Raw genomic sequence first — 24754 nt, forward strand, 5'->3', positions numbered from 1 at the left:
TACGAAACAAAATGAATGCGAAGTTATAATCATACAATGTACGCTAAATGTGCATCTAGAGACCTAAAAAGCACATAAAACTTCGACATATGCAGTGAATTCCAAACTATGTGTACAAAATATAAAATATCTCGTACCACCTCCCTCATATACAGTCGTAAAGATTATCTCTATCATTTGCTATTCGTTAACTAATTAATTAAAACTGATTTGTTTCCACTAACAAGTATGTTATAGGTTATTATTCCAAAATCTGTCTTCAACTGAGATTGTAAATACTTACAGATGGAATTGTTTAAAATGATTAGCTTTTATTATCTCCTACCACTTGCTAGATGTCTGAGCGGTTGTTATCCACTTAACCTTAAACACTCCTAATACTCTGAAGTCTTTTGATAATTCGGGTTCAATGTTTAAATAACATAACAACACTATTTATAACTGGCGATGGGACCGATAGCTCCCAATTTATTAAGCGAGCTGGGGACATTATATTTATAACCATCCGCAGGTATGTGATATTCATCATGTCTCTTTAGAAAACTCACGGGTGTGAATACACTTTATGTTTTCATCACTTTAGTGTATATTAAAAAAGAGAACGATAATGTTAAAGGAAATTTAAGTTAAGCTTTTAGGTAATTTGCATAATGAAAAGAGAAAAAACTTTCGAAATAACTGACCTTCATAGGGTCTCGCTTAATAATAAAACAAAAAGCCGATAAGTAAGCGACAAATAGTCAATCATCATTTATAAAAATGGCCTAAATCCCTGTATTTTGCAATCAAAAATTTGAAAGAACAAAAGGCTGTATCAAGTGCAACTGAACTCGTGATCGTGTTCATTATCTTTTGAAGTCAAATAATTAATATAGACTTGTGTTTAGAAGAGAATAAGGCAAGTCCTGATAAAGAAAGTTATATGAAAAGTTCCCCTATGGAATAATGAAGTGATCTTTTGATAAAACCATTATGTTCCTATTTCCAAACAAAAAAAATATAGATAACCTCATTTCAATTTGAAAATGTTATACAATGGATATTCTCAAATTTTGTTACAAAACAATGTTACTTCACTCTATTTTCCTCGACGAAATTCACCAGATCTTTCGAAATATAAGAAATGTAATTGCAAAAGTCAGAATAAATTGATGTCTACATGATAAGGAGGAGTTATTTTTCGGAGGCTCATGAACTTGAGCTGTTTGAAGTGATTTCTTTTCTAAATTACGATGGTGCTGTCCAGTTATTTGTAAATTGTCATGGTCTTTTTCTCTTCTCACTTCACGTACACCTAGCTTTGTTGACGTGATATTTTTGTTTCGATAATTATTTACATTTTTGTCTAAGTCTTTATGTGAGTCTGGTTGAAGAGCCCATGAATCGGTAACGACATTATCAATGGTCTCAGTATGTTCTACAACTTCATAAGATTCAGTGGTTGTTACAGTTAAGTAATTTTGTTTGGGCGGCATATTATGTTTATCATGAATGTGCGTCATTTGTATATTCGACTCGTTTTCTGTTGCATCTAAAATAATATTTAAAAAGAAACAGGGATGTTACTGTCGATAAATATTTATATTGTAATTTGATTTAAAGATTGTGTTCATTTCATTATCGATTAATTGAGGATACCTTAAAGGTAGATCTGCCACTATTAGATCACGAGGTTTGTGGGGTTTGCTCAATTTGAAATTGGATTTAGTCACATACAAATATTAACTAAAGGATCGTTTAAAAACTGGGAAACTCTAAATAGCAATTTCTCCAGCTAATGTTATTCCGTGATAAGAACTTTCTATAAGTAAAACAATCTCTCCAAACTGTTTATGGAATAAAAAATAACTGTTTCATCGTAGTTAGAGATTTTTCAGCAGTGTTCATCAAGAAAACGACTCGGAGTCGAACCAAGAAACGTCCTACCTGACTGCATATATGACATCTTAGAGTACCAATCTATAATTCATTAGTATATATTTTTAACTTTAGTAGATTTGTAATATTGAGTAACTACCGATTAGTACTGTAGGTTAGCTGTCTTTCTAACGAACAGCATAGTTAAGTTCTACCAGGTCATGGATTATTAATGCATAATTTAAGGAACTTTTTCTCAAATCTAGTTACATATTATTAAGATAGTTTTCTACAGTTCTGGTATAACAGAGAAATAAATGAATTGATCACTTGCTAATATTAAACAATCTATCACAATACTTGATGGAATGAAACACACAGTCACTCGGTAGTCTGACCGTTAGATCGAAAACCAGGTATAGAACAGAACATGAACTTAACGAGACAAGTATTAAACAGTAAGTACAATCGGAAGGGAAATAAAATTGTAGTTAATTTCACAATATAAGATAGTCTGTCATATTTCGTATAGTTCGATGAGTTCGTTTGCAATCCTTGACCAGCTACAGATCGATTTGATTGGTCTATTTAATTTCATCTCATAGTGAAGACTACTTCAAAAATAAATGTATCATTAGATTGATATGCCACTAACCACCGCCATTTATTGTTATAATCTAGCTATTCAAATCAGTAGTGTTATAAAGTGTGAAATTAAAGCAGATGTGATATTCAGCTTTTTAAACTGTTTTATTGCACAACGAATATAAAAATAATGTAAATGGCGATGAGCTTCTAAATCCTTATCTGGATATATATGAAGTCCTGTATCTGATTATTTCAAGTCCAATCTGTAATCGCATCCAGTATGACAATTAGGAAAATGTATCAAAATGATTTATCAGTGATGAAATTGTGTCTCCTTATGCATTAAGCGAAACGATTACATATTTATCAAATTAGTATTTGAATTTTATGTCACTATTAATTGAAGCTAATCAGCATGACGACTGTTTTATCATTAGTTATATTCAAATTGGAAGCTTCTTTTTAAATTTTAGTTTAGTTTATTTAACAATCTATTTAACTAGCGTATAAATCTATTTCGAATGTGAATTATAAAAGGACAAATGTGCACAATGTCCTTTTTTTGGAAACGCTTATTAATTGTTAGTGATGAGCGGTTTTCAAACTAATTGAAGGACAACTTTCCGGGCATAGGATGTATAAAATGTGCAAAATCAATTAGTAACCAAATAGTTCTAAATATGCTTGATGATTGATAGAATCCGATTAGTATAAGGGATTAGACGAGCGTAACATTGGTTACTAACCAGTGGTTAATCGGTTTTGATATTTAAGTCCAAGGGTAATGCTGTAGACTTCGAGGCTGGGTGACCTAGGTTCGAATTCCACCCTTAACACTACGAGTACATCTTAACGATCAAACCCAGCTGGAATGGAACTTAGGTTCTGGGTTTCATCCAGACTACCCCCAAATATCGCTAAACGTCCTAATTACGCTTGATATTCAGTAATTCTTTAGTTAACGTCGGTTCCTGATATACATCTTTTCTAAATTGTAATTAAACTAGGAAAACTTGCATGTTAGGTCGCCTTCTACTGTTTGATCATCAAATGATTCCAGTGTCGACGTATCATATTCATCTTCTTCATTTTCTGTGTAATCAGTATTTGTATTCAACCAGTTAGCTGAATGACTATTTTCTTCATTAAGGATACTAGCTTCTTCCATTTCAGTATATTGTTCTTCTTCATCCGTATACGGATCTTTATGATATAGGGTTTCTGATTTTTCACTTCCTCTTTTTTCATCTAATTCTCCTTTTTCATGTTGATAGTATTGTTGAAGTAGTTCTGTTTCTTGAAGGTTGTGTTGTTCTTTTACTTCGTCTTCTTCCTTTTCATTTTCCAACTCGTTGAATTGTTCTTTATATTGTTCAGTTGTATATTGTTCATTTCTATCATACTCTTTCACCTCTACAAAATGTTGATTAGACTGTTGTTCAGTAACAAACTGCATATTCTTTGTACCAATCATATTTGATTCAGTTGTCATTGGAATAATATTCGAATTTAAAGTCACATTGAATAATTTTGTATTTTTTGTTATCCTAACAAACATTTGTGTAATATTCACATATAAATAACCCGCCTTCTCTCTACCCATATTATTCCACTCTAAACGGATAAACTTTAATTTATCCAATGGATAATTATTTTGACAGAATAGATAATATTTATTTAAATGTGACACAATAAGTGAATCGATTTCACCGCAAAGAATCGCCTCATTATTCTTATCCATTGAATAAATTTTCAATGTATCTATTGTTTATGAAAGGAAACAAATCGTAATAGAATAAAAGAAATGAAATGGATTATTAGAGTTTGTAGATAGTGAATAAGAATGTGGTTTCAAATGATTAAAATTCATTGTAAGAAAAAAGATGGATAGTGGCTAACAGTAGAATCCAGTTTGACGCGCGTTTCGTCCTATTTGGGACTCGGTAGCTGGATGCACCCGCATCTCAGAGTTGATGTTCACTCTGGGACTCGAATCCAGTACCTTTCGCTTCAAACGCCATAGCGTTATCCACTCAGCTACTGACCAGTTTCAGTCGTAAACATCAATGGGAAGATTCAAACAAACAATACTGAGTGATTAAAATTCAGTCGAAACGTTGGATTTACTTCAAATTCACTTCGCTGAGATCTTACAAATATATTATTCCTATTTAATGTCTTACATCAACTCGGCGCCCAAATACTGTGAAATTATTCTCTTTAATTCAGACGAAAGTTCTTATATCAGTCAATAATTGTTTGATTCATTTTGAGTTGTTGAAGTTTTCAATTTCCTTAAGACTTCAGATCTATAATGCAAAATAAGATCAACTTGGTTAGATTAGTGTTCAATTATTTGATCTTATTTGGATTATGGCTAACAGTTGAATCTAAGATTGGCATTTCTTTTTATTTGAAACTTTACAACTGAATGTACGTAGATCTTAGGGTTAATTTTCAGAATGGGATATATTACGTATTGAACAAGTCAGTAACTGTCTGAACTCAATAGCTTGGTTATTAGCACATTGTAGTTTAAGGTGACAGGTATTAGGTTGGAGTTTTCTTGTGAGCATCAAGACTTGGATGAAGGTACATCAAACTGAAAAGTTCAAGACAAGATAAATTAAGTATCTCAGAGTCCATTTCTGGACACAATCCGGATATACTAAAGCTTGTGACTGAAAGTCAGTATTGAGACCATACTCTCAAGAGTAATTAAAAGATTGATCATAGGTTTTGGTAACAGTAAACATTGCAAATATTTGATCTCATTGTTAGAAAACACGACTATGAATATCAGAGAAACAAATATAGGTGTCCTTTAAATTGAGAAACATGTCTTGTTAATAAGTGACTGAATCTTCAAGAGTTAATATGGAATCTCAATTGTTTATTCATTGATTAAGAAAGTAAGCTATTAAAATAGTAATAATTTCACATCAATAAATGTATGCATGTGTTAACCCAAATTTGTGGTTACGGGTTTATCTGAATGGAGGCTGTTTTGTTTTGTTTATCAAATTATTTGAGTATATGATTTCCTTTAATAAGTTGTTTCCTAGTCTGTTTGTCAATAGATTAGTTTTCATAGACATCTATATTCTTTTGAAGTATACTAATGCGTATATACTTAAACTTACTGCTTATCAAATAATATAAAGAATATAGAACATAGTTGTTACACAATTAAACGTTTTATATGTTGAAGTCACGAGATTTCAAAGATCAATGATCATAAAAATATTCTAACTAGTACATGTACCTTCTGTGTATGTTTTTTTAACTTTTACAATCTGCTGATCTTATACTAGTGTCAACAATATGCACTGCACAAAGAAAACACAAAGCAATTAAATGACACAGATAACTTGTATGTTGCCTTGTCCATTCAACTATCAGCTAGTTTTTACTGTCTGAAGTCTTTCTAGTGATTAAGCGCTCGCGCGTGAGACTGATAGGTCCTGTGTTCAAATCTCGCGAGGCGGGATCGTGGATGAGCACTGCTGAGGAGTCCCACAATAGGAAGAAACGACCGTTCAGTGCTTTCAGGTTATCCATGGTAGTCTAGCTTCAATTGGTTCATGATTTCAACTATAAAATTACTAAAATCTCCACAAATCCCCTTCTGATAAAGTTTTTCTGTTCATTATTATGAAATCCATTTGATCATTTGACAAATAATAACGTAGTAAGAAAACTCGTAAGCAATATGAATAGTTTTAAGGGAAATCTCAACACATTTGATGCTACTTTATCGAATTATATTCATTCATAATAACATATTCAAATGACAGTAACCATTATTCAGCATGAAGAATGACATGTCCATTAAATTATACAGTGTAAAACTTGATTGATTTGAAGAAATCTCAGTGTGAAATGTCATATTTAATTGATATTTACAAGTTTACCATTTCGTTAAATATACATAACGAATTTCGATTCTTTTTCTAAGTTTGTCTGATATCTAAGTTTGTCGGATATTCTAATTTGTGCTCCTATTTTTAGTTCTGTATTTTGTTTTCTTGTGTAAATTAATCCGACGATCACTCATTACGTTAAATTGATATTATAGTGTTGTGGGGGCTATTGAATGCTCAGTTTCATATCATTGACTGACCCTGGTCAAACGACCACTGAAAGCCAAGAAGTACTATACAGTTATTTCATTCTAGTATGGGACTCTTCCGTTGTGCCTATCCACAATCTCAGGAAAGACTGGACTTCGGACCCTTAGACTTCGTAGCTGTTGTATAATCATGTCAGTTTGTTATGTGAGACCTCATTATCTATTAAATGAAACTAAGGGTACAAATCCACACTACATAAAAATGCTTCTAAAGCCGGCAAACAAACTGGAGGAAGAAGTGGTTTTTTAGTCGGTTCTTACGAACTCTCATCACTCTACAAAAGTCAATATCAATCAAATGGTTATGAGTAAACAGTATTTATGGATTCAGAATAACTTATGAAACTTTAGATTGTAATGAATAGAGATCAACAGTTTATTTATTAAATGATTTTGAAGGTTATATTAACCACTGATAGTTTCATTCACAGTGTGAACAATAAAACTAAGGTCCAGTTATGTTCACCTGACCAATCCCAAATTGGATGAAACTCACGTCCTGTTTTCTAATGATGGACACATGCCAAATTGATACAAATTGGGACATAATTCTATATCAAACCAATTTACTCAGGAAATTCATATGGCAAAAACGACTGGTCATTTTCAGTACTAAACATAAACTGTGAAAAACTACAAACCATTATTAATAGTATACTTATGACGGTTTAGGTTCTTTGTTTATACTGTTGCTTTTTTGTTAAGTAGTTTCAAAATATCCCAGATACTGACTTTAAAAGAAATCAAATCTATCTCCCAGCTATATTTTTCCCTCATAATATTTATCCTATAACTTATTTGTTGTAAAACTATCTCAAGTGTATTGCTTTCGATAGGAATTTTTATGTTTTTTCGGGGGAGGAAAGTGTATTCAAACAAACTTACGTAGTAACATTTTTCTGTTATTCAACATTGACTGATAATTTTAACTGAAATGGTTATGATGACTATAAATTTAATAAGCTGTAAATACACTGTATATGTTTTACTAAAAATCACCCAAAGCGAAATAATAGAATTTTTAAAGTAATGTTTTGATAGTGGTTAACACTGGAATCCAGGACGTGAGTTTCGGCCTGTTCACGACTCATCAGCTTAATGTATTTACATCCCAGTGTTGTTTATATTCAGACTGGAACCCAGTACCTTTCTGTCCACTTAGCTACAAATTACAGAAAGTCACTGGGTTATTCAATGAGTTGAATCTTAATTCCGCTTTCAAAAATTTGAATCTTTCTGTTGGTCATGTAAAAGACTGAATTTTAATTATTTTCTCTTTTAGCATATTTTGATGCTAAAAAATTGTCTTGATAGTGCCATTAGGTCACAGACCTTTTGTAGGCAAAGTTTTGATAGTGCCTAATGTTAAAAATCGAAAAAGAATAAATTGACTAGCCGCAGTCCATAATACAACACTTAGAAGATTTAAACCCTGACAAGTGAGAATCATGAAATATATCTGGATTAGTTTTGATACAAAATTCTTGAGGAAATTTAACAAAAAAGCCAACTCAATCATTAGAAGACTAATGTATGAACGAAGAATATTCTTTTCGAGAAATTCTCTTCAGGTTCTACGATTATATATCCAAATTACTAATCCGATAAATGGCTAAATTAAGGGCAAAGTACCCCATCTGACCTATATTTATTCGGACCATGGATCCTAAAATCTCACTTAACATATAAGCTGATTCAAGTTAACACTCATTCCATATGAGTCAGATCAACACTAACAATTTTATTCTGTTTTGTTTGACAATTCTAAATTCACATGCTTTAACTGTAAACAATGTACTTTACCTTAAACCTGACCATTTATCGGACTATTAATTTGGATATATAATTGTAGAACCTGGAGAAAATTTATCGAAAAGAATATTCTTCGTTCAAATATTAGTCTTTTAATATGATGGGGCTCTTTAATCAATTATTAGAATGCAAAAACTGAGATTGGCCTCGTTGAAACAAAATAGGACTAGACAAAAATGTTGTTTAGCTCAATCATAATTTATTTTTCATGTACTGATTTATGCGATGGAATATATTGACAACTTTTGAGGATGAAATTTAGTTGTATTATGTTCCATAAGCTACCTCCGCCTGTAGCACCCTCCGGGAGCTACTGCCAGTCCCAAGCTCAGGTAAAGAAGGAGGGTTGGGTATAGAGTTAACGACCCCATCCCGTAGAAAGCTAACTCGCTAAAAAACGCTAAGCAGAAAAAAACTATTCAAAGAATGTTCCATAAGCTAGATGGCTTATTTGAAAAGCTTTCACTATCATTCTACATATTACCAGCACTTTATACAATAAAATACAACTAAAAGAAAGTTTTTTGTACCCCTGGCTTGAAGGTTAGTGATACTTTTAAATTCTCCAAGTATGGGTGGTAGGAGCGGAATTCAAAGTATCATTTATTATATGTATTCAGGCTAAAAATTAATATATTTCCTCATATATAATACTCATTACAGAAATAACGTATTTTAATGTTAGATTAATTCAAACACTTACCACAAACAGCTTTACTACAATATAAATAACCATCCATTTGAATAGAATATAAGAATTCAGATTTTGATTCATTTGAATTATCAGCCTTAGTCTTTTGTAGATTCGATGCAATTTTCCATAATGAGAATTTATTCTCACTCTGTAAATTATTTGTTTCATTGTTCAAATTAGAGACTGATGTTATGGTGTCATTTTCTTCAGATTGTCTAACTTGATGTAATTCTTCTAATCTACCTAAGTGTCCAGGAAAAGAAAAGAAATATATATGGAATCAGTTTTTTCAATGTGATATTCGGTGAAAAAAATGTGACTCAACGTATATTTATTATCAGAAAAAGGTTTTGTGGATATTATAGTAATTTAATAGTTGAGTTCATGAGTCGATTGAAGCTAGACCACCATGAAAAACCTGGAAGCACTGGACTGCCGTTTCTTGCCAGTGTGGTACTCCTCAAGAGTGCTCGGGATCGTGGATCCTCAGTAATGAGGAGTCCCACACTAGGACGAAACGGCCATCCACTGCTTCCAAGTTTTCCATGGTGGTCTAGCTTCAAATGACTCATGAACTCAACTAGTAAACCTATATTTAATTTGATAGAATAAAACATCACCAGTATAGGAGATATATTTTATTGTACATCAAAAGATTTTAATAAAACAGTTTTTGATGGGAAGACATTCAACAGAGGAACTTAATTATCATTGTGAAATTATACTTATGCGTATTCAATAATAAACACAAATTCATCAACTTACCTAAGTGACATTTGTTTAATTCAATCATACAATTCTCTGGTTCACAATTTAGTAAAGAATCATGTAAAACTGGATTCCTCTCATCTGGAATGACACTTGTATGATCTTCTGAAAGTATAACATCACGTATTTGTTCACAGACTCCAGTATGTTTTATTTTTCTATAGCGTATAGCTTGACAATTTTTATTGATTGAACATCCAGCACGACAGGCTGATTTTGACAAATGGCGTATAAAACTAAATGGTTGACCTGATAAACTAGGCCATATTTTTTGTTCTTCTGTTGAATACTGTATGAAGCATTCTTCATAAGCTAAAGTATCGTAAAACATTAAATTATGGTTGTCAGAATTTATACCAATTTATTAGGTTTTAGAACCTACTTTAATTTGTCCCATAGAAAATTTACTTCTAATTGTAAGTATTTAGTGTTCGAAATGTATTATCTCATATTCAAGATTGTTCGAATCGATTCAGTAGCAGTTATATGCTAGTTATTTCAAATCCATATTCAATTGAAACACAATTCTCTATTCTCTCTTTTATTGGTTCACTTCACCATCGGACCAATTATTGAATAGAAGTCTAAATGTATATTGTTTAGTATTAAATGCTTTGTGATAATTGTGCACCACATCTTTTATAAAGAAATCTGTGTTGACTTCAAAATTCAAAACAATGAATTATGTTTTAGAAAATTTGTAGATTGATATGAGATATAACATATTTGTGCAATATATTTAATACGATCCAGTTAGATATTAACATGCCACAGGAAAATAAATTAAAATCAAAGGCTTACACTATTAAAGAATTCTATATTAAGAAGAAACGATTGAATAATACTCGTTGTTTCCTCATTATGGGAGGCAAAATCCGACTCACACATCCTAGTCCTGCCTCCTGGATCATGACAACCATCCCATGTACTAACATGAGTGGTAATGTGGGTGGTGGAGATCGGCCTAATCAACCACTCTACCTATACCCACAAATGATTACAAATGCTACAAAGAGTCATTGCATAACTATTGTGGGTTCAAAAGGATGGTAAAAATATGAGTCTGCCTAAAATTAAAATATAATAAAAAAAGCCGAATGTGAGTGTTATGTAATGGTTCTGCGTAAGCAGTGCAAAAACAGCTATCCCACCCAGGTAGTTGTGCCGTGCTTCGGTGTAGCACTCTTCTCCAGAAGGGCCCACTAGGCTTTACGATGTTCCTTTCCTCATGATAACTCAATTAAATTCAATTCATACCCATTACCAACTATAAAATAAAATGGTTTACATAAAACACTACTTTTGAAATGAGATAAAATACATAAAACTTTTAGTAACAGTACATGATTTTCAATTACATTTTACAGTTTCTTCAACATTTATTGAAATATATATGTTACGAGGAATGATAAATATCAAAGAATGAATACAAGATTTCGAGTTTCATCGTTTATGGATCAACTACAAAATACTTAGCGCTCTAGAAAAGTTTAAATGAAAGATTTCACCATGTTAACATAATATGTTGTCTTGTTGATATTAATCCACAACTAAAGCGGAAGAATGTAAATTCAGTCGTTAAGATTTTACAGATACATTCTTTCCCTTCAATGTCTCATATCAACTTGGCGTCTAAATACTGTGTAAATTTTTGATCAAATTTCGACGAAAGTTCTTTTAAATTAATACAAAACTGTTTTAACATAATTTAATTCATACTGTGGTGTGGGTTACTTATATCCACATAAGTAGTATATAATGATGGTCAGGCATAGAATGTATTTTGGCAGAAGATCGATAAGGAAAGAACTGAAACGAAACGCAATGGGTATGAAAATGCATGAACAATGAAATCAGAGAAGATGAACTGATATATACAGAAGGAATAGTCAATATTGAGACAATTGATTGCTATTTCGCAAATTAACTGTTTACTGTATGATTATCAGATTTTAGTGAGATAGTCTGTAACGTTCGTGTCCAATACTTTCGATTGTCCCCACCCGTGTTCTTGTTCACTACACTACTTTCATAAAGTAGTTTGTCAATACCGTAGTGGACAATCCAATAAATATATTTTGAAAGTCTTTCCAGCATTTTAATTAACATTTGACTACAGTCATTAAATCAAAAGTAAAATCTTAGAGAAAAAATATCATCTTTAGAAAATTTGGAAGCTTTGACGCAATACTGTAGTAAATTTTAGCTTCATAGTGGTGTGTTTTAAACCTGAATAAATTCACCTTATGTGCAAATTTTTCATGCAATAAGCTGGTGGGCGACCCATGTTTCTACAGGAGGGGTAACAGGCATAAGTAAGTATGTAAATAAGTAAACCAGGTATCCTGAGGGTCGAATCAAATCAATATTATTATCATTACTACATGATAAGGTTACTACTACAACAATTATTATTGTCATGTAGTTGATCCGTATTCTTTTAGGCTGCCCTGTTTTGTACTTTGTTGTAAAGCTCGGTCTTCTTTTACCCCACTCCTATGGTGTAGCTAACACCAGAATAGGGTTATTGTATAGGTTGTTCTGCCTGTCTTATGAAGTCAGAGCTGCTCTTGATCCTAAGTATCTATCATTAAAATTTTGAGTGTTAACATATTTAAATAGTAACTTATTCTAAAGGTAAATTAAAATCCTATTTTACAGCCATTTTACCACTTAAAATAGAATGGTTAGTATATTGAAAGAGATCAAAAACGATTTGAAGAGAAAGTCTATACATACTAGATGAGTGGAAGAGGTCTACAACAAACTCTGGAACTAAGTTTCATACTAGCTGACATTCACCAGTGATTGAGTGTTTAAAATCTTGTAAGTTGAGTGATCACACTGTAACTCGATAGGTGGAATTTGATCAGGAACTAAGGACTAGATAAATATATTTGCTACAAATCATTAACCGAACAACATGGAAAAAATCGAATAACTACTAATAAAATAATCACAAAATCATTTTTAACCAACCTTTCTTTACATAAACACTGATAAGGCAAATTTCCAATTCATCTGTTCTACGTAATGCTAACCACTTTGCATCCATTTCTTGAGGACATTCTATTGTAGCAGCACGAGTACCAGCTGTAATATTACCTGTTGACTGACAAAATTTAATGCCTTTTGAATTCCACATAATCTGTTTTGATGTTCTGTGATTTGTTTGTCTTAATGATGCTAACATTTCATCGGTTTCCAATGATTCACCACTTTGTATAAGAAATACATCAATATTTGAGAGTTTTGTAGCTTTAAAAATAAAATATTCATCAAAAATAAAGGGATGATAACGCTCAACATGTTATTAGGCTGAATACAATAAAGACATATAAAGATAGCGAGACAACATTATTCCTAGCAATTGTGTGGTGTCTATTTGCCAATCATGAATAAAATTACTGTACGGAAATAAAGATAATGAATGTCTGTAATCGGAAATGATAGAATAATACACATAAAGAGGACCTAGAGTAGATAAATATGAAGCCGATAGTTGATGAGAGGACAAAATAGTTCACGTATGTTGATGACATTTACAACGTATTTAGTAACTAAGAATATGATTTCTATATCCTGGATCTTCTCAAAAAAGCATACCTCAGAATACGATGTACAATAAGGTATGAAAATAGTAACACTTTTCACTTCTTGGATCTTCTCATTCAACATATAACAAAGAGCCATATTTAAATATTTCTTCACCAAAAGGACACTTGCAATGGATTTCATCTTAATCTCAGTAGTTTATGTTGATAGTCAGCAAAATAGCCTACGGTTATAACTTTGTTCAGTCGTACTTAGAACTTATTTTCAGAACATAAAATTAAAGCAAAATTAACAGTTTCCAAGTACTTCGTATTTAACCCAGCTGAAATTGTTATATTAGTTAATATAATTAATAATCAACCGTATAAACAGTAAAATTCTAAACCAATCTTGTTCAGACTGCTATGGGAAACTAACGAAATTCAACAATTGCCACGAGCCCATACTGACATGTAAACATTGCTTGTTATTATGCTGAAAGACGGATTGCCGCTAGCAGCTGAATCTATGATGCGCGTTTCATCCCATTTGGGACTCGTCAGCTGAATGTACCTGCATCTCAGATTTGATGTTCATTATGAGATTCAAACACAATACCGTTCGCTTCAAACGCCATCGCATTATCCACTCAGCAACTGAGTCCTGATAGCCACTTGCTTATGCAATGGGATGTAGTTTAAAACCACTTGGTTTTGTTTGTTTAAGTCTTTCCACTGATGTTTAGGACTGCAATTGATTAATCTCAGCAGATCAGACCTAGTAGGTAAGTCGATAACATGAAGGTGTTTGAAGCAAACGGTACTGTGCTTGAGTCCTGGAGAGAACATCATCTTTGGGATTCAGGAACATCCAGATTACCATTCCTAAATAGGACAAAATGCGTGTCTTGGGTCCCACCATTAGCTACCATCCATCTCTGTTTATAATGATCGCGACTTAAGGTACTATCGAGGCAATCCGCACAGGATGAATATGTGCCAATAAGAGACTGATCAATTGTAGTCTAAAACATCAATAGAAAAATTCAAACGACCAACACAAAAATAAATTGCTTGTTACTGTTTGATATTTATGGCCTATTTGATTAATTCCCATGGATGACAACTTATCTTTGAAGGGAATTTTAAGTATGCACACTTATCGTTTTTAACAAATTATCACTTCCATTTTTTCTAGGTTGTAGGTAGCTAAAAAGAATTTATCAAATGAATGAATGTGTATTACTCTGCTACTGTTATGGTTCTTTCTTCATTCATATTTTCACTTGATAGAGGAATTTACCATTTGGTAACAGTTCAATAATCACAAGATTTAGGAATTGCAGTCATGATTATGCACCAATCTTAAAGGTCACTAGGAGATAGTAATGTGAAACCTATTGCTTATAAGGGTAAGAAAATAGTAATAATATCGATATCGTCAGCAAACATTGATACCACATCTTGACTTGTGATATTTGTGTACCTCTACAATTTTCTCATTTTTAATTGAAGTAGATAAGTGTTTGTTGTATATGGCATTTAATATAAACGGTCCAATTCATGTGTAAAAGTAAATAACGACTATATATCGAAATATAATAAAGATATTAATAATGGAACATACAATATGCACCATATTTTCATGAATTCGAAGAATGAACGACTTCAAAAGTTTTGTAATTTGGTTTTAATTTTTTAACCAGACTTTGTTGCATCAGTCATTCACGTGTCCATTACCCAAGTTGTAGTATTTCACATCAGTACAATCATAAGATTACCTCAAAGGGTTTATCGAGATGATCACATTTCATGATTACATTTCACATCACGAGCTGACAGTTAAACAGTCACTAAAAAACCAGAAAGCACTGGACAATCATTTTATCCTAGTAGAGAATTCCTCAACAGTAAGGATCCACGAAACCACTGGTGACCGGACTCTCAACTTTCAGTTCTCGTTGAGAGCGCTTAATGTTAAACCGATGAGTTAGAATCCAGTAGTTTATATATCTAAGTTCAGATAATTTGTTACATCGTGCAGCCATCTTTCATTTTCAGTGGTGAATAATGGTCCCACACTCAACAAGGTTGAACTCAAATTGTCACGGCTTCTCATTAGAGCTCAGGTAATCATCTATAGTTTATCTAATCGCCTATCATACCCTTGATTATTATTATCATTGAGGCTTTGTAGAGACCGCTGAGATTTCCATTCTCATCAATGATAAGAAATTGACAAGTGAAAAACCTAATGATTTAAATCAATGTTATCAATGGTAGAAAAGGTGCTCAGGGTAGAGAATATAATTTGTAATAGACGAATGAAATTCAGAATTAAAAAATTGATTTATTATCAAAACTTATTATATAAAGGAAGGAATGAGAAATGGATATACATAATCTGCAGCAACCGATTTCCTTCATGACAGCTTAAATGTTTACTTATTGATTACAACTGCTAAGTGTACTGTACACCCAGGAACTACCGACATATCTGTTTCAAGTTAGTAAACAAATGGAAAGATGCATGTTTTCATGGAACTCATTAGTTCCTACTGCAATTACCGAGGTTTCACAAATTTTTCATCATAATACAAATTAAATATATGCAGAATTTAATGAGACAGCCTAATGTTGTCACAGTTTATTTTTTATACCTCTCATGCTATCGTGCAATCATTTAAAACAAATGTACTATACCTCATATTTTAAAAAAGAAATTCGTTCAGAAACGGTAGGTTTTCGATCTCATGCTTAATAATAGCATTACCATATTCATAGATGATGTGAAAAATTAGTTAACTAAATTTCTTAGAGTAATATTATTATTATTACATCATCATCATCATCATCATCATCATCATCAGGTGTCTGAAAATCAGTGTCAAACTTAGTTATGTTAATTGTTTTGTAGTTTGTGTTTATATTTTTTTTGGTACATTTTTTAGGGTTTTCATTATCGGACGTAAAATTTAAATTTGGGTGGTCTACAGATATTTAACACCAGGATATATCGTCTTTATTCGAGTTACTAAGGAAAAAAACAAACATATGGACATGTAAGCATCTTTTCAATTTGTGGCATACAATTATACGTATTGTTTCAACAGGAATCGTATAGAAATCCATTTTGAAAAGTTTACTTGCGCAAATAGAACTTCGAAAATATTGTTTTCAGAAAATCTTCATTGAAAATTTAATGTTCTAAATAAACTTATGGTTAGTTAGTTATAAAACTACATGCTGTGAGTGTAATCCCATACTATTAATCAGGAAATATTTTTGAAACTGAATGACTGATTTATGTAATTAGCACATTAACACAAACTGATAATGATTGAATTCGAAATCAAATCTAACGAAGTCTTATATTCAACGATTCATGTAAATAATGCAGTTATTACAAAACTATTGCAGCGCCTTGCATATGAGTGATATATATATATATATATATATATATGTATATATATATATATATATGAGATACAGTAAACAGTTTGGATACAGCTCGATGATTTGGACTTCACAGATGATATAGATTTTCTATCCCATTCACAACAACAAATGTAGGTGAAGACAGACATTGTAGCAGCAGCCGATGCACCAGTGGGCCTCCACATACACAACGGAATAAGCAAGATCCTAAATCACAACACAGCGAATACCAACCAAATCACACTTGATGGATTGAGAAGCCCTGGAAGAAGTGGAAACTCTCGCATAGCTGTGTAACATCATTGACAAACAAGCGTGACCACATGCAGTTGTGAAGGCACAGACTGACAAAGTGGGCGCACTATTCTTCTAGGCGAAAAACATCTCGGACTCAAAACATCTGTCAATCAACACCACAATCAGAATGTTCAATACTAACGTCGAGAAGATTCTGTCGTACGAACCTGAAACTTGGAGAACTACTACCAACATTGTCAAAAAGGTACTGGTGTTTATAAACAGCTGTTTATGCGAGATACTCCATGTCGGTTCGCCAGATATCATCAGCAATACAGTACTTTATGAGAGAACAAACCAGCTTTCATCTGAGGAGGAAATAAATAAGCGACCCTGGTTGCAAATAGGATGCACATTGCGTAGAACACCAAATTGCATGGCGTGACAAGCCCTAACTTGGAATCCTGAAAGTAAGGTGAAAAGGGACCTATCAAAGAACACATCGTGTTGGGAAATGGATGAAAACAAGAAAAGAGTGAATAGTACTTGGTAACAATTGATAAGGAAATCTTAGGACAGAGTATGTTTTACATTGTCGGTCAGCGGCGTATGCTGCAAGAAAGCTTACAGGTGTATGTAAACCGTAAAAAGGACGGTTTATATAAACCAAATTGTGATTGGATTTAAGGAGGATCTTTAAAATTTTGACTTTAATTTCACTCAAATTAAGAAAGAGAAAGTTGGAAAAGTGTTTGGCTGTGTCGAGGATTGACTAAGGTTGGAAATGTGGATAATTAGTTCCAGATTTATTATTATCAACATATCGTGCTCGGAGCAAGACCTGAAGTTTTTGAGTTGAAATTATCGAGGAATTGTAAACTAGGATTGAAGAGCATCTTTAATGCTGCCGGGTTTCAAGTGTTGTTCAAGTTATGTCGACCAATGACGAAAACATTTTCGGAGATTTGTTTATTTACCCAAATGTTTTTCTGAGGATGTTTTTGCATTTTGGAGGTACTCATCAAAGAATGTGGTGATCTGTAGCACCAACCTGGTTAACAATCAAACAGAAAATCCCTAATCAGATCAGATGAAGGTTTTGTATCCCAAAGAAAGCAACTTTAACCTTGATTATGCAGTGATCAAATCCAATAGAAGGTCGACTTATGTGCCCGAAAAAAAAACTATGAAATTCGTCAAACATATCATTTTTTATACAAATTAATTATTCTTTAGAAATATTGATGGTTTAATTTACCGAAATATTTGTGAAATGGATTTGGTGCAAGTCGTATTTCCTTTATATGTTGTAAATGAATACCAAAATCAATTATTAACCAATGATAACCATTTAAATCAGGTTGTGCAGGATCAGTTTGAAAACATGTTGGTTGCATATGCATAAAATCATCATCAATAGAATATTCCGATAGACCACCTGGTACATTTGAACTGGAATATGTGTTGGCTCCATTGATATTTACAGCAAATAATTCTGTAATATAAAAAGAACAAAGCAATATATAATTAAGCAGTCATCTATGAATTTTCTAAGCTTAAATGTAACTGCGAGACATTTAGAGTGCTTGCATTGTACATATATATGTACATTCCTTATAAATGTAACAAAAACAATGGAATGTTTACGAATTATTGACCATTGAATGATGATTAGAGTGATATTTGAATGTTCAATGATGGTGAAAATCTGTCAATTCGGTTTTAAAACTTTATCAGTAATTGAATTTGATGTTGGCAGAAAACATATTTGTAATCAGTAAGATACCAAGGTTTTATGTCTTGTCTTTAATTTTATCCAGTAGAATAAATCAATTGGAAGGACAGTGAAATTATCAAAATTTCATGAGTTTAAATCAATCCAGAGTATTTTTTTGCTTGAATACGGATATAAAATCTGATCAAGATAGAGTTTTTGTAGAAATTATTCAATATGGAATTATGTTTCATTAGTGCGATATCAACAGAAATATCATACTGACGACTTGAGAACACTTGAGAGATGCCTCATCCTAGTTTGGGGCTTCTCATCCGTGAGTACTAACAAAATTACGAACTTTGAGATATTGTTTAGTAGGAGGTTATTGACACGCTTAACCTTTATCGTTGTTACATTGGTGATAATTTCATTATCGTCCATCAGAACGTTGGAAAAGAAATGTTTTTAGAGCAGTTTAACAATATATGCTCAGAAATCAGATTTATATATGAGGACGAACTTGATAACAAATTACATTTCCTCGACGTTTTTGCAAAACAAGAAAAAAACGGTTCTATCAGTAGAACTGTGCATAAAAACTGTTTTTCCCACACATTTCTCTAGCTTATGACCCATTTATTACAGGCAAAACCTGGTTAGATGCCTTGCAGTTAAAGCTAGGAAGATATGCTTAGACGACATAAGCAAAGAACTAGAGTTCGTTTATAATATGTTAATTGATATGGGTTATACACAATGTCTTCCGAGGAAAAACCTGAACATGAATAACTAGAAAATAGTCACATTGACGATTAGTAAGAAACCTCTATTCCTGAAGCTATAATTCAACAAAGATTTAGCTAGTGATGTACTAGAAGATAGACTGATTCATTCAGTGAAGAGGATACTTATTGAAGCCAACCTCTGCCTATAGTTTTCTAGCTGATCTGTGAAGATTCCTCGATTAGAGTATAAGTTATCTAGTTTTCATACATCCGTGTTTATCTACGTGTTCAGCTGCTCCTATGTAGAAAGTTATATTGGTGGTACAACCAGAAAACTGAGCCACAGAGTTAGTGAAAACCCCCCTCCCGATCTGGTAAGAGCAGCTATTTCTATCACACTTGATCGTTAACGATCATGTGGTGATTAAAAGTAGATCATTCAAAGTGATGTATCGTATTCCTACCAGTTTTCATTGTGAGATTCGATCTCCTCTCTTACATAACAGAAGCCATATGGATTCAAGCTAACAGCCCAAGTCTTTGTATTTATAGGAAATCTGCAATACTTTTATCTCTTCCTTGGCTGAATTAGCCTTGATAAAAGATTTCATTTACTATTATCATTCCGTACTCTTTGTTCGTTTATTTTCGTTTACCCCCCCTCCTTTTTTTTAAATATACACTTCACTGTCCAATTAGCTGAGCACTTCTTATAACGCAATCGTATAATTCTTAAGTGAGTGTTATTTCAGTGTCAGTTATTTACTTATTTCCCACTATGTAACATTAATTCAAGCCTTTATTATTCTTATCACAACTAGTACATTTTCATGAGACTTCCAATTTGTGCTTTTTACTTATTATGTTTATTTATGTTTATCTGTTCCACTGGTATCACTGATTCATAAACTACCTTGATTAGTTCAACAATTTCGTATATGCATATAAATATTACTGTGTACCTGAATAAAGTCTGATGAGGATCTAAATGAAAGCACTGTTGTTCGTTTATATACGTTGTTCTAAAACACTGAATAGTACTGTACAGGTTATTCATACACAATATTGTGAGGTAACTTTGAACAACCGGTCATCAAACTATGATACGACTGATGTATTCAGTGTAAGTTGTTGGTTAGTTAGACTCATTTATTATTGTAATGGAGTACTTATTAGAAAGAAAATCAACTGATGTAAGCATTCGAGAGATAAGACTATGAAATTTTTGTGTAGAGGAATGTTCACATAAATATTATAAGGTGTTTGACGGTTTGTTAACATTTCTGTATATTCAATGTTCATCTGATTGTAATTTCCAATTCTTACATTTAATAAACACTGGGGTTTAACCTTTGTATTCATTGTAATCACAATGAAATAGTAATAGTGTCGTAGTGTATGTTACTCATTTCGACAAACATAAGTAGTGTGTAACACCAATTGGAAGTGGAAAACCTGTCAACAGAAGGCTAAGAAGATCGAATTGAAGAGAATAGAAAGAAATTGTGAACTGAAAGAATTGTACAGAATGTAAAGGAAAAACGATGGGAATTTGTACATGAAGTATTCAGTTTATGGTTGTCATATATTATGAAGATATTCTGCAATTTCGCATGAAATAATAAAAAATTTGTTGTCCCTACCTGAATTTCGTTCATTACAGTGTAACAAGTGTTTCAGTCTATACTTCACAGTTTGAATCAAAATAAAAGTTTAATTCATCATCAAAAATTGTAATTATAAGCGAAAACAGATAGTGGCTTGCAGTGGAATCCAGGACTCGCGTTTCGACTTATTTGGGACTCGTCAGCTGAATGTAACTACATCTCAGAGTTGATGTTCACTGTGAAACTCAAACACAATACCATTCACTTCAAACGCCATCGCGTTATCCACTCAGCATCAGAGTCCTGATAGTCACTTGCTTATGCAATGGTGCGTAGTTTAAATCCACTTGGTATTGTTTGCTCAAATCTTTCCACTGATGTTTAGCATTGCAATTGATCAGTCTGTTATGGACATATGTGCATGCTGTGCATATTGCCCCCATATTGTCTTAATTCACAAGCAGTCCTAAATATCAATGGGAAGATTCAAGTAAAAATACCAAGTGAATTTAAAAATGTATAATTGTTTCGCAAATTCATTTTGTAAAATAATTTACACATATACAAGGAGCTTAGATATATGGTTTAACATTAGATATCTTCACATATTTACATTCCATATTTGTTCCTGTCAAAAGATGACATAATGGAGTTTCATATATGAAATTCTATTCGAATGCGACAGTTATTTATACACAATGAATATTTAAGAATAGATCATTACCATAGATTAGTTGTCTATTAAGTTATATTTGTATTTTTAAAGAGAAATGAGTGATAGCTTTGAATTTCAGATTCAATATATTAGGCTAAAAGATCCATCTAGATAACAAGTCCTGAATATAAAAAATTTGTGTTTCATGGATTCAACCGGTTCATGATCTTGATGTAACTTAACACTAAACTCTGAATATAATTTCTTCGCAGAATCAAGCCATGCATAAACATACTGTTCTCTCTTTTTTTCCAGTTCATGACACAAAAATGATATTTTAAAAATGTTCAAAAAAAATTTATCGAACTCTGTTGGATCCATATATTACACATCAAGTTGGACTCATCACACAACTTTAAATTTTTACTGAAAGAAGATCATTAAGGTTGATCGAACAGTTCAGTGTTTCTGAACCAAAAGAGACAGTAGTTTCATCTTGTAAACAAGATTATGTAGATAAACTGTTGATAGATGTTGAAGTCAAATCTTTTCTATTCCATAAGTTTGCCCAAAGATTAACATTAGTTTGAGTAGATGCGATTTAAAGAAATTAATTTAGGTAAACATTTTTCTTAAAAATTTAGTTGAATTACCGTTTCACTGTTATCAGTTAATTATTTTTATAATAAGATGTTAATGTATTTCCATTTTCAAATCCCTATTCATCATCTTTATCCCCTATGTATATACATAAATATGTATAGAATTGCATCACAAATTATTTGATTACAATAGCCTGACATTTGTCCATATCAGAAATACATGATCATAGGAAGTTATTGAAGAAGTTGAAGAACTGACTTCCTAAGACACTAGATTTTCACTACGTAGGTTTTGTCTAGAGAAAAAGGTATCTGATTAAGGGAGGATTGGATATCAACACTCAGTTGTATTAGAGATACATACACACTACATGGATAATACACACATACATACATACATGCATATATATATATATATATATATATATATATATATAAACACTTGTACATGAATGTTAACTTGATGAATCACCAAACTGATAGATTGCATAAAACTTTTTACCGCCTATGTACAATTCTTATTTGTGGTTTTCTTTTCGTTTTAACCACACACAAAACACCATTGCTAATTTTTGGTCAAATATTTGTGTTAGCGAAGGAATGATGTATTTTGTTACATAAATATGCGTATGTAATTATCTTCATTAAGCTCACTACGTGGCACTGATGGAAGGGCAGTGGGGAACATGAAGAAACAAGATGTGTTTGTTTGTTTTGTTACTTTGCCACCACACCCACTGTTATGTGTAAATGTTTTGTTTGCTCTTTCATAGTGATGTTCTTAATTTTTCATTAAAGTAAAGATGTTATGGGTTAGCTGGTTATTCTGACAGTCTACAAATCACTGACTATTAAATCAATATTTTTACAACGCTAGATAAACTTTTATAGACCTTATTCAGGACACTCCAGTCCGACGGTGAGTACGGTACCTTCTGACCACTGTGTCATCATTTAATTGTCCGAATATCAGCCTTATTTAGCTCCTAATATTATGCAGCTATGATTTATTCTAATCGTTGATAACTATCTAATTTGTTATACGTTTAGACTCTATCTGTCATCACTTCTTACTTGAAGTTCCAGTATTTGTCTTAAAGTTAGTCACTGTCAAATACATGAATACAATACCTAGAGAAGTCGTGCAAACATAATTCTGAAGAGTAACATTCCTGGATAGAACAGTAATACAATGGTTCCTGGTTCACATTGGTTGTCTAGCTAAAGTTAGTCTACTCTGTGCGTTATCTTAAGGCTAAAATAATGCTTGTTAGAAATATCATTGGCTATTCACAAGGGTACAAATAAGTTTCAAATCTCAAATAAGGAAGTCGAAGTGAAACATTAAAACCTCTTCAGTTGTCAACATTAGATTTTCATTGAATATTTGAACTTCTAGTTTCGTATATTTCAGTTAGCCACACCAATATATCTCCTATAGTTATCTGCTTGACTGGTGACCGGGAGGAAATGAGATAACATTTTTAGTATCTTCTAACAATGCTTAAATCATTAGTCCAATGATGAAAAAGATTAAGTTTCTATTTAAACTATTCGTCAATTACCCCATCGTATCTCAGAGACACACTGAATAACCACCTAATGAAAATTTCTTGTACACAACTATGTTGCATAACTTGTTATGTAATATAATTGTTTTCAAGACATTTCCATTAGGTAGTTATTCAATTTGTCTCCGAGATATGATAAGATAAAGCTGCACATTTGAATAAATTGAGCATAAATAATTTGAGTTTGAATTTTGAGAGTAGCGTCAATTTCTTGATTATTTTCTATTAGGATTACTAACAAGTTTCTCCCAGTATTTATTTTAGTCACGCAGCTTTCCACTGATCACCTTTAGCCATCCTACATCAAGATATATATCGCTGTGGAACGCAATCTAGATCATTCATCGATCTCAATCACGGAAGAAAATAATAATTAATTTACTATTACTATGATTTACTTTGATAAAACAAGTTGAACAACCTCAGATACAAAAATATACGAACCATTGAATATTGAACTAAGATTACGTAATGATGTTTATGTTTGTTACAAAGTAACATATTACTATTACTTTAACCTTTGCAAAAAATGAAAGAAACTGAAATACTTTTTGCTTTCTGTTTATTTATGCACACTGTATAAATAAATCTATTTACGTATGCGCTATTCATAGATAACAATAATAATAATAATAATGTTGATTATAAACAACAGAGAAGAGAGTAATGTTCAATTATTAACTTTTCTTTTTTGCCGTGGTTACTATATATATACACCCTATAAATTATGTGTAAGAACAGTGTGTACCAACTAAGAATAGTACTTTTTATTATCCTATACGAATTATGGTTTAAACATAATCCCAGTACAGTTATTT

The 24754-nt window shown here is 32.2% G+C and overlaps 2 protein-coding genes and 1 non-coding gene across 3 annotated transcripts; all 3 read right to left on the reverse strand.

The window, feature by feature from the left end:
- Positions 1-612: 612 nt before the first annotated feature.
- On the reverse strand, positions 613-24233 carry Smp_126360 (hypothetical protein; the record flags this gene model as incomplete). Its single annotated transcript, XM_018800106.1, has 6 exons — positions 613-1531; positions 3463-4206; positions 9093-9326; positions 12831-13109; positions 18318-18554; positions 24224-24233. 6 exons carry the CDS (start codon positions 24231-24233, stop codon positions 1098-1100), a joined length of 1938 nt encoding a protein of 645 aa, XP_018653953.1. The 3' UTR covers positions 613-1097.
- Positions 4420-4490, reverse strand: Smp_tRNA_01268_Pseudo_TTG.1.1. Its single transcript has one exon. It is a non-coding gene (tRNA).
- Smp_190530 (hypothetical protein) lies at positions 9772-10182 on the reverse strand (the record flags this gene model as incomplete). Its single annotated transcript, XM_018800107.1, has 1 exon — positions 9772-10182. The coding sequence occupies one exon, from the start codon at positions 10180-10182 to the stop codon at positions 9772-9774; it is 411 nt and encodes a 136-aa protein (XP_018653954.1).
- Positions 24234-24754: the final 521 nt, after the last annotated feature.

Source organism: Schistosoma mansoni, chromosome W (assembly GCF_000237925.1).
Source record: "Schistosoma mansoni strain Puerto Rico chromosome W, complete genome".
In the NCBI taxonomy this organism is placed as follows: Eukaryota; Metazoa; Platyhelminthes; class Trematoda; order Strigeidida; family Schistosomatidae; genus Schistosoma; species Schistosoma mansoni.